The 11,688-nt window shown below is 38.6% G+C and overlaps 1 protein-coding gene across 1 annotated transcript in view; it reads left to right on the top strand.

Annotated features, from left to right (window-relative positions):
- The first annotated feature begins 230 nt into the window (after nucleotides 1-230).
- The window catches only part of LOC128636190 (transmembrane protein 272-like), a 45,708-nt gene continuing 34,250 nt past the window's right edge, over nucleotides 231-11,688 (top strand). Inside the window, exons 1-3 of the mRNA XM_053689237.1 lie at nucleotides 231-321; nucleotides 1,196-1,255; nucleotides 2,910-3,086. Of these exons, the coding sequence (XP_053545212.1) occupies nucleotides 231-321; nucleotides 1,196-1,255; nucleotides 2,910-3,086 (328 nt within the window). The remainder of the gene's footprint in view (nucleotides 322-1,195; nucleotides 1,256-2,909; nucleotides 3,087-11,688) is intronic.

Genomic DNA, 11,688 nt, shown 5'->3' with positions numbered 1-11,688 from the left:
TCTTACACATTTAATAAGTTAGTGTAGGGCCTAGCATTGGCCTGGAGCATGCTAAGGGTTAAGGCTGTAGGATAGTGAGATAGGAGAAGAGGGTTGGTATAGTGTTGAAACATTGTTGTAGAGTAGGGAAGGCCCCTCCTTACCTGTTAAAAGCTGACGTCATCCAAGCAACTTCCTCTTCTCCATCCGATCCAGGCTGAGATGTGTTTTCTGTGCTTGAAAGTCCAATTATGCAGCATTCTAGGCGTTCTGTTCTCCCACCCAGACGTTACCAGGATGAACAGAATTCATCTGGAACTGCAAAATCAAACAAGCAAATAAGTAACCCTGCACAAAACATGGATGATATAGATATCATCCCTCCAACACAACATCAGCATGTCATATCTGCACAAATACATTCAGCTTATGTTGAACATGATATTGATAATTTAGAGATAGTCTCAGCCAAATCAGGAGTTAGAGCAGGCTGCTAGGGTAGTTAATCTGCGTCAAGAAAATATACCAATTATTCCAAGCATGCAGGTAACCTCATTATTTGAGGCAGTACCACCATCTGCAATGTCAGCAGTGTCTAATTTACTGTCTTCTACTGCGGCTGCAATGGTCACTACTGTGTCCACACCTCATGCCCCAGTACAGGCTCTGATCCTAAATTTGTATGGTCCCCCTGTTGTACAGACCCAATTCAAACATATGCAAGCCCCAGCACTTAATTGAATCCAACCGGGGCCTATTAGTTCAGGGCCTAGTGACCCTTAGGCTGTTTCTACCGCCACACTACCAATTGGGCCTATTTTTTGCCTGGCACATATCCATACTTTCGGGCCTATCGCCATTCAGGCAGCATCGACAACCACACTGCCGCTAGGGCCAATTGTAACACCCGGCCCTCAGGGCCTATAGTTTTAACATCGACTGCCACACTGTCTGGCCCCCTTACCTTCCTGGATGGTCTAACACATTTAATATGCATCTCTGTGATACTCTAATGCAGATACTGGGCCGATAACTGGTATTTTAGCTAAGCTTTTTATGGACACAATTTAGGTGACTTGCTGCTTTGAGTATAATTATTCTCTTGGATTATGGACTTTTGAAATACGCCCATGAAATTAAGTAAATATATAAATATATTGCTGTTATTTTCCTTTGCTTTTCACAATTCTATTACTGTTTATAATTTTCTTTCCAGATGGTTCATACTTTACACTGACATTATGGACATTTATCAGCATTGCAATGATTGTCATAGGTGAGAACAAATAATACTATGTCTTATAACAGTAAAGTTCTTTTGCTAAATTCACTGTATGTGTATTGCACCATATAACTCCTCCTATTTCACCATATAACTGCTCCCTATATCTGCTCCTATTGCACCATATAACTGCTCCCTATAATTCCTCCTATTGCAGCATATAACTGTTTCCTATAACTACTTTTATCACACAATATAACCACTCTCTATAACTCCTCCAATTGCAGCATATAACGGCTTCCTATAACTCCTCCTATTGCACCATATAACTGCTCCCTATAACTCCTCCTATTACACCATATAACCGCTCCCTATAACTCCTCCTATTGCACCGTATAACTGCTCCCTATAACTCCTCCTATTGCACCATATAACTGCTCCCTATAACTCCTCCTATTGCACCATATAACTGCTCCCTATAACTCCTCCTATTGCACCATATAACTGCTCCCTATAACTCCTCCTATTGCACCATATAACTGATCCTTATAGCTCCCCTATTGCACCATATAACTGCTCCCTATAACTCCTCCTATTGCACCATATAACTGCTCCCTATAACTCTTCCTATTGCACAATATAACTGCTCCCTATAACTCCTCCTATTGTACCATATAACTGCTCCCTATAACTCCTCCTATTGCACCATATAACTGCTCCCTATAACTCCTCCTATTGCACCATATAACTGCTTGCTATAACTCCTCCTATTGTACCATATAACTGCTCCCTATAACTCCTCCTATTGTACCATATAACTGCTCCCTATAACTCCTCCTACTGCACTATATAACTGCTCCCTATAACTCCTCCTATTGTACCATATAACTACTCCCTATAATTCCTCCTATTACACAATATAACTGCTCCCTATAACTCCTCCTATTGCACCATATAACTGCTTGCTATAACTCCTCCTATTGCACCATATAACTGCTCCCTATAACTCCTCCTATTGTACCATATAACTGCTCCCTATAACTCCTCCTACTGCACTATATAACTGCTCCCTATAACTCCTCCTATTGTACCATATAACTACTCCCTATAATTCCTCCTATTACACAATATAACTGCTCCCTATAACTCCTCCTATTGTACCATATAACTGCTCCCTATAACTCCTCCTATTGCACCATATAACTGCTCCCTATAACTCCTCCTATTGCACCATATAACTGCTTGCTATAACTCCTCCTATTGTACCATATAACTGCTCCCTATAACTCCTCCTATTGCACCATATAACTGCTCCCTATAACTCCTCCTACTGCACTATATAACTGCTCCCTATAACTCCTCCTATTGCACCATATAACTACTCCCTATAATTCCTCCTATTACACAATATAACTGCTCCCTATAACTCCTCCTATTGCACCATAAAACTGCTCCCTATAACTCCTCCTATTGCACCATATAACTGCTCCCTATAACTCCTCTTATTGCACCATATAACCGCTCCCTATAACTCCTCCTATTGTACCATATAACTGCTCCCTATAACTCCCCCTATTGCACCATATAACTGCTCCCTATAACTCTTCCTATTGCACCATATAACTGCTCCCTATAGCACATTATAGAGAGCATGCACAAGCGTTACGGATCCTATAACCATTTGTAATAACTGTGTTTACGTCTGCAGGTGCAATATCTATTGAGTACTGTCCAATTCAACCAAACATTCCTATCTACCTGATTGTGGCCGGATCTACCACTTTATTAGGGTTTCTGTTACTACCACTAAGACTTGTAAGTGAAACTCTCTCATACATAATAGAAGGGATTCTCGGCCTGTTCACTTTCTGCTGGTTCATTACAGGTAAGTGAGATGGGTCACTATGTGACGTGTGCACAAGCGATTAGATCTGGATTTGTTTCAGTTATGAATGAGATTATTTTCCTGCGAGAGCATCGAAACATTAGACTGGACTGTACAAAGCCTAATCAAGCTCACTTGATAATTATTACTGAGGCGCTTTAAATAACACTTTAAGGGCTCAATTGCAAGTGTAGCAGTATTTAGCGCTTATTGTGGGCATCGGGTAGCGTGCATGAGACAAATCGCAAGTAGAGAAAGCCGAAGCGTGCAAACTTCAGTACCTCAGATGTCGCAACTGCATTAACTTTTTCTCCCCATAGAGAGGAGTTATTAATGTTTCACATTCCTATGTTCTTCACATACAGGACAATGTACTTATTATTGTAAGTACATATTTCTACATTTATCTATATATACCTATATATACCTATTCCTATAGATATATAGGTATAGATATGTATTTTACATTAACATTATCATATATATACCGTATATATATATATTTATTTATTTTTTGATAGAGAGATTATACTTTAATCCAATTTATTTAAATTACCTTGAACAGGTTATGGTGCTAGCCCTTTAAATTAGATATCAAAACACATCAAAAGGGAGATTTTTAAAGGGAAGAGTTTACTCCTCCCTTTTTAAAAGAAAGGGTATCATCACTTTTTATTCTTAAAAATATATATTTTTTATTTATATCATCCTTGTTCAATCCATTAATTAAACGTACTCACAGTGACACAATTACATCAAACCCCCCAAAAATACAAGGTAATGGTTCCTTCTGACTATAGAGCATGCTCTTGTTTTTTAAAAATATGTAGATATAGGCCCGGTCTAAGCTGATATAATGATCCCAGGCTATTTAATCCTAAGCAAAAATATACTTTAGACACATAATACTGCATACCACTTTACTCTATACTTAAATCTATTAACCAACATCAGACTGTTATGTTAACCAATATTGCTACATATTGCATACATGAAAACCAGTCCCCTTTATTCAGAGTCCTGCTAAATTAAAGCAATGTCAGCTCACTAATTTTTAAAGGGCTGCAGTCCCTTTTTGAACCATGCTCCATGAGCTCTATATTGGTACCAAAAGCAATCTTGCGGCCAGAACCGCACTTTGGTATCCAAAAAACTTAGGGTAATAGGAGTTTCAGAGTACCTTAACGCTCAGCTGCCCTTAGCGAGGTTTGTTGATCGAGCTCCTTCAGTGACTTCCTGGCCTCCCGTTGCCAGGAGCTTGTATCCAAACGAGTGTATTTATTAATGGTAGCTGTCAACCTCCTTCATCTGGTAGCGTGAATGATAGCGTGTAGGGATTACACGCGTCAAGGTTTCGCCTGTAGTTCTAATTACTCCGCTCCCATCCTATGTAAAGGATACAGGGGAATTGTACAAATTGGAGGGTGGTGTGAGAGCTAGCTAAATAGGTTAAAAGCTAACTGTCCCTGTTTGATTACCGTTTCCTCAAGAAAGTAATCTTAGCGGTAGAAAAAACAGATGGGGCGGCACAAAAGCGCTCCGTGGTTGGAGCTAACCAGAAAAAAGGAAATAAGTAGTTACAATCGATTTCTATGTTATATATAGATTATATTGGACATGACAAAATATATATATATATATATATATATATATATATATATATATAAATAATATATTATTTTAATAGAAAAAAACAAATATATGGATATGACACGAAAAGAGACAAAATGGGAGTACAGTTGGATATGACAAGAAATAATATAAATAGATAATATTTAATTAAAAAATAAATGTTTAAAACATTTGATATCTGGAAAATGATGCCGGCATCAATAAAATATATACTAAAAGCAATTAATGCAGAGACAATACCGTAGGTAGTAACATATGCGTATTAATTATATAGCAAAATGATTTCATAGTACATACAGCAAAATATCATAAAACATTAATACTAAACAGATGCTGAATGTTCATAAACAGATGCTGAATGTTCATAAACAGATGCTGAATGTTCATAAACAAATGCTGAATGTTCATAAACAGATGCTGAATGTTCATAAACAGATGCTGAATGTTCATAAACAAATGCTGAATGTTCATAAACAGATGCTGAATGTTCATAAACAGATGCTGAATGTTCATAAACAAATGCTGAATGTTCATAAACAGATGCTGAATGTTCATAAACAGATGCTGATTGTTCATAAACAAATGCTGAATGTTCATAAACAGATGCTGAATGTTCATAAACAGATGCTGAATGTTCATAAACAAATGCTGAATGTTCATAAACAGATGCTGAATGTTCATAAACAGATGCTGAATGTTCATAAACAGATGCTGAATGTTCATAAACAAATGCTGAATGTTCATAAACAGATGCTGAATGTTCATAAACAAATGCTGAATGTTCATAAACAGATGCTGAATATTCATAAACAAATGCTGAATGTTCATAAACAGATGCTGAATGTTCATAAACAAATGCTGAATGTTCATAAACAGATGCTGAATGTTCATAAACAGATGCTGAATGTTCATAAACAAATGCTGAATGTTCATAAACAGATGCTGAATGTTCATAAACAGATGCTGAATGTTCATAAACAAATGCTGAATGTTCATAAACAGATGCTGAATGTTCATAAACAGATGCTGAATGTTCGCTATGAGACAGAAATGTATTATCCCTTACGATGAGGCATTAAGCAAAGGTGTTGCCAAAAAGAGTGATATATCTGTGTCAATCTTGGGCTGTGCACAGTTTAAAAACTCACTGTTCGTGGTAGTATATTAGATATCCAGTTTCCGTGGGGCATCCTGACCCCGCTGCTCCATAACCCTGACCGCCTGCTCTGAGCAGGCGGACAGGAATCGCCACAATTCAACCCGATCGAGTACGATCGGGTTGATTGACACCTCCCTGCTGGCGGCCGATTGGGCGTGAGTCAGCAGGGGGCGGCGTTGCACCAGCAGCTCTTGTGAGCTGCTGGTGCAATGCTGAATACGGAGAGCGTATTGCTATCTGCATTCAGCGAGGTCTTGCGGACCTGATCCGCACTGTCGGATCAGGTCCGCAAGACCTTTCATAAATAGAGGCCAAAGTATCTCCGTGATTGAAGAAAAACAGTTGTAGCAAAGTAGTTTCCGTTGGATCCTTTAATGTTGAATATCAAACACAAGTCACACCATAAACCAGCAGAGATAACACAAATATTGCGTGCATTTTCATAGCTCTTAATGCACAGAGCAAAGCTTCCAGAACTGAAAAAAAACTGTTTTTCAGTTCGGGGGCGTGATCCGATATACGGCGTAGTTTGCGGCGCAAGCGAGGAACCCGCGTCGCCCGCAGTTTCAGCTTGCATCTCGAGCTATCCAATATATGGCGCCGTCAGATGCTAACGTGCCGTAAGTCGGATAAACCAGCGATGTCCAGAAATCTGCGCAAGTACAAATTTCTTGCATTGCCAGTGACTTGCGCCACGTTAGAAACTGCCGGCGCCTACAAAACCTGACTAAATTATGAAATCACCCGCACTGTCTAACACGCCTCCCTAACATAGCCCGACACGTCTAACACGCCTCCCTAACATAGCCCGACACGTCTAACCCTCTATCCGATATCCCCCCTCACTAGCCTAACAATAAAATATGTATTAACCCCTAAACCGCCGCTCCCAAACCCCGCCGCAACCTAATAAAGTTATTAACCCCTAAACCGCCGCCATCTATATTAAATCTATAACCCCCTAAAGTGAGCCCCTAACACCGCCGCCATCTACCTTACCTACCCCCTAAAGTGAGCCCCTACCCCGCCGCTATCTATTTTAAAATTATTAACCCCTAATCTAATCCCTCTACCCCGCCGCCATCTATATTAAATTATTTAACCCCTGAAATACTAAACTATCCCTACCACTAAACCTAAGTCTAACCCTACAAATAGCCCTGAACAGGGCTTTTGGCGGGGCTTTGTCACAAAGTAAACTGCTCTTTTGCCTACAATCTACATCCCCCTACACCGCGGCCACCTATAATAAATGTATTAACCCCTAATCTAATCCCCCTACACCGCCGCCAGCTATATTAACCCTAATTATATTAGGGTTAATATAGTTAATATCGTTATTATATTATATATATATATATATATATTAAGTATAATAACCCTATCTAACTCTAACATCCTAACTAAACTCTTATTAAAATAAATCTAATATTAATATTATTAATTAAAATATTCCTATTTAAATCTAAATACTTACCTATAAAATAAACCCTTAAGGCTAGATTTAGAGTTCTGCGGCCAAAGGGGTGCGTTAGCTACGCGTGCTTTTTTCCCCCCGCACCTTTTAAATACCGCTGGTATTTAGAGTTCACAGAATGGCTGCGTTAGGTTCCAAAAAAGGAGCGTAGAGCATATTTACCGCCACTGCAACTCTAAATACCAGCGTTGCTTAAGGACGCGGCCAGCTTCAAAAACGTGCTCGTGCATGATTCCCCATAGAAAACAATGGGGCTGTTTGAGCTTAAAAAAAACCTAACACCTGCAAAAAAGCAGCGTTCAGCAACGCAGCCCCATTGTTTACTAGGGGGAAACACTTCCTACGTCTGCACCTAACACTCTAACATGTACCCCGAGTCTAAACACCCCTAACCTTACACTTATTAACCCCTAATCTGCCGCCCCCGCTATCGCTGACCCCTGCATATTATTATTAACCCCTAATCTGCCGCTCCGTATACCGCCGACCCCTATATTATATTTATTTATTTTAACATACATTATAGTTATGTACCCCTAATCTGCTGCCCCAACACAGCCGACCCCTATATTATATTAATTAACCCCTAATCTGCCCCCCCACAACGTCGCCGCCAGCTACCTACACTTATTAACCCCTAATCTGCCGATCGGATCTCGCCGCTAGTCTAATAAATGGATTAACCCCTAAAGCTAAGTCTAACCCTAACACTAACACCCCCCTAAGTTAAATATAATTTAAATCTAACGAAATAAATTAACTCTTATTAAATAACTTATTCCTATTTAAAGCTAAATACTTACCTGTAAAATAAACCCTAATATAGCTACAATATAAATTATAATTATATTGTAGCTATTTTAGGATTAATATTTATTTTACAGGCAACTTTGTAATTATTTTAACCAGGTACAATAGCTATTAAATAGTTAATAACTATTTAATAGCTAAAATAGTTAAAATAATTACAAAATTACCTGTAAAATAAATCCTAACCTAAGTTACAATTAAACCTAACACTACACTATCAATAAATTAATTAAATAAACTACCTACAAGTACCTACAATTAAACCTATCACTACACTATCAATAAATTAATTAAATACAATACCTACAAATAAATACAATGAAATAAACTAACTAAAGTAAAAAAAATAAAAAAGAACTAAGTTACAAAAAATAAAAAAATATTTACCAACATTAGAAAAATATTACAACAATTTTAAACTAATTACACCTACTCTAAGCCCCCTAATAAAATAACAAAGACCCCCAAAATAAAAAAATGCCCTACCCTATTCTAAATTAAAAAAGTTCAAAGCTCTTTTACCTTACAAGCCCTGAAAAGGGCCCTTTGCGGGGCATGCCCCAAAGAATTCAGCTCTTTTGCCTGTAAAAAAAAAACATACAATACCCCCCCAACATTACAACCCACCACCCACATACCCCTAATCTAACACAAACCCCCCCTTAATTAAACCTAACACTAAGCCCCTGAAGATCTCCCTACCTTGTCTTCACCATGCCAGGTTCACCGATCGTTCCAGAAGAGGGTCCGAAGTCTTGATCCAAGCCCAAGCGGGGGGCTGAAGAGTGACGTCCATCCTCGGGCTGAAGTCTGGATCCAAGCGGCGGATGAAGAAATCCATCATCGGGCTGAAGTCTGGATCCAAGCGGCGGCTGAAGAAGTCCATCATCGGATGAAGTCTTCTATGAAGCAGCATCTTCAATCTTCTTTCTTCCGGAGCCATCATCTTCCAGCCGACGCGGAGCCATCCTTCTTCACCGATGGACTAACGACGAATGAAGGTTCCTTTAAGGGACGTCATCCAAGATGGCGTCCCTCGAATTCCGATTGGCTGATAGGATTCTAGGATTCTAGGATTCTAGATTCAAGTTCAATCCGATTGGCTGATCCAATCAGCCAATCAGATTGAGCTCGCATTCTATTGGCTGTTCCGATCAGCCAATAGAATGCGAGCTCAATCTGATTGGCTGATTGGATCAGCCAATCGGATTGAACTTGATTCTGATTGGCTGATTCCATCAGCCAATCAGAATTTTCCTACCTTAATTCCGATTGGCTGATAGAATCCTATCAGCCAATCGGAATTCGAGGGACGCCATCTTGGATGACATCATTTAAAGGAACCGTCATTCGGCGAGTAGGCGTCGGTAGAAGAGGATGTACCGCGTCGGCTGGAAGATGATGGCTCCGGAAGAAAGAAGATTGAAGATGCTGCTTCATAGAAGACTTCATCCCGATGATGGACTTCTTCAGCGCCCGCTTGGATCAAGACTTCAGCCCGATGATGGATTTCTTCAGCTGCCGCTTGGATCCAGACTTCAGCCCGAGGATGGACGTCACTCTTCAGCCCCCCGCTTGGGCTTGGATCAAGACTTCGGACCTTCTTCTGGACCAATCGGTGAACCTGGCATGGTGAAGACAAGGTAGGGAGATCTTCAGGGGCTTAGTGTTAGGTTTATTTAAGGGGGGTTTGGGTTAGATTAGGGGTATGTGGGTGGTGGGTTGTAATGTTGGGGGGGGGTATTGTATGGTTTTTTTTTACAGGCAAAAGAGCTGAATTCTTTGGGGCATGCCCCGCAAAGGGCCCTTTTCAGGGCTGGTAAGTTAAAAGAGCTTTGAACTTTTTTAATTTAGAATAGGGTAGGGCATTTTTTTATTTTGGGGGTCTTTGTTATTTTATTAGGGGGCTTAGAGTAGGTGTAATTAGTTTAAAATTGTAATATTTTTCTAATGTTGGTAAATATTTTTTTATTTTTTGTAACTTAGTTCTTTTTTATTTTTTGTACTTTAGTTAGTATATTTCATTGTAGTTATTTGTAGGTATTTTATTTAATTAATTTATTGATAGTGTAGTGTTAGGTTTAATTGTAACTTAGGTTAGGATTTATTTTACAGGTAATTTTGTAATTATTTTAACTATTTTAGCTATTAAATAGTTATTAACTATTTAATAGCTATTGTACCTGTTTAAAATAATTACAAAGTTGCCTGTAAAATAAATATTAATCCTAAAATAGCTACAATATAATTATAATTTATATTGTAGCTATATTAGGGTTTATTTTACAGGTAAGTATTTAGCTTTAAATAGGAATAATTTATATAATAAGAGTTAATTTATTTCGTTAGATTTAAATTATATTTAACTTAGGGGGGTGTTAGTGTTAGGGTAAGACTTAGCTTTAGGGGTTAAAAAATTTATTAGAATAGCGGTGAGCTCCGGTCGGCAGATTAGGGGTTAATGTTTGAAGTTAGGTGTCGGCGATGTTAGGGAGGGCAGATTAGGGGTTAATACTATTTATTATAGGGTTATTGAGGCGGGAGTGAGGCGGATTAGGGGTTAATACATTTATTATAGTAGCGGTGCGGTTCGGTCGGCAGATTAGGGGTTAATAAGTGTAGGTAAGGTAGCGGCGACGTTGGGGGGGGCAGATTAGGGGTTAATAAATATAATATAGGGGTCGGCAATGTTAGGGGCAGCAGATTAGGGGTACATAGGGATAATGTAGCTGGCGGCGGTGTACGGAGCGGCAGATTAGGGGTTAAAAAAATATATAATAATAGAGTGGCGGCGGTGTGGGGGGGCCTCGGTTTAGGGGTACATAGGTAGTTTATGGGTGTTAGTGTCGTTAGATTTTGTTGTTAGATTTCTAACGCTCACTTCAGCCACGGCTCTAAATACCGGCGTTAGGAAGATCCCATTGAAAAGATAGGATACACAAATGGCGTAGGGGGATCTGCGGTATGGAAAAGTCATGGCTGCAAAGTGAGCGTTAGACCCTTTCCTGACTGACTCCAAATACCAGAGGGCGGTAAAAACCAGCGTTAGGAGCCTCTAACGCTGGTTTTCATGGCTACCGCCCAACTCTAAATCTAGCCGTTAGATAGCTACAATATAATTAATAATCACATTGTAGCTATGTTAGGGTTTATATTTATTTTACAGGTAAATTGTTAATTATTTTAACTAGGTATAATAGCTATTAAATAGTTATTAACTATTTAATAGCTACCTAGTTAAAATAATTACCCAATTACCTGTAAAATAAATCCTAACCTAAGTTACAAATACACCTACACTATCAATACATTCAATAAACTACAAATATCTATCTAAAAATACTATTAAATAAATTAAACTAAATTACAAAAAAAAAAAAAACACTAAATTACAAAAAATAAAAAAAAAGATTACAAGATTTTTAGGCTAATTACACCTATTCTAAGCCCCCTAATAAAATAATAAAGCCCCCCAAAATAAAAAAAATTCCCTACCCTATTCTAAATTAAAAAAAGTTCAAAGC

The sequence above is a fragment of the Bombina bombina genome, chromosome 7, assembly GCF_027579735.1.
Source record: "Bombina bombina isolate aBomBom1 chromosome 7, aBomBom1.pri, whole genome shotgun sequence".
NCBI classification, from domain to species: Eukaryota; Metazoa; Chordata; class Amphibia; order Anura; family Bombinatoridae; genus Bombina; species Bombina bombina.
This window is presented reverse-complemented; position numbering and strand designations above follow the sequence as displayed.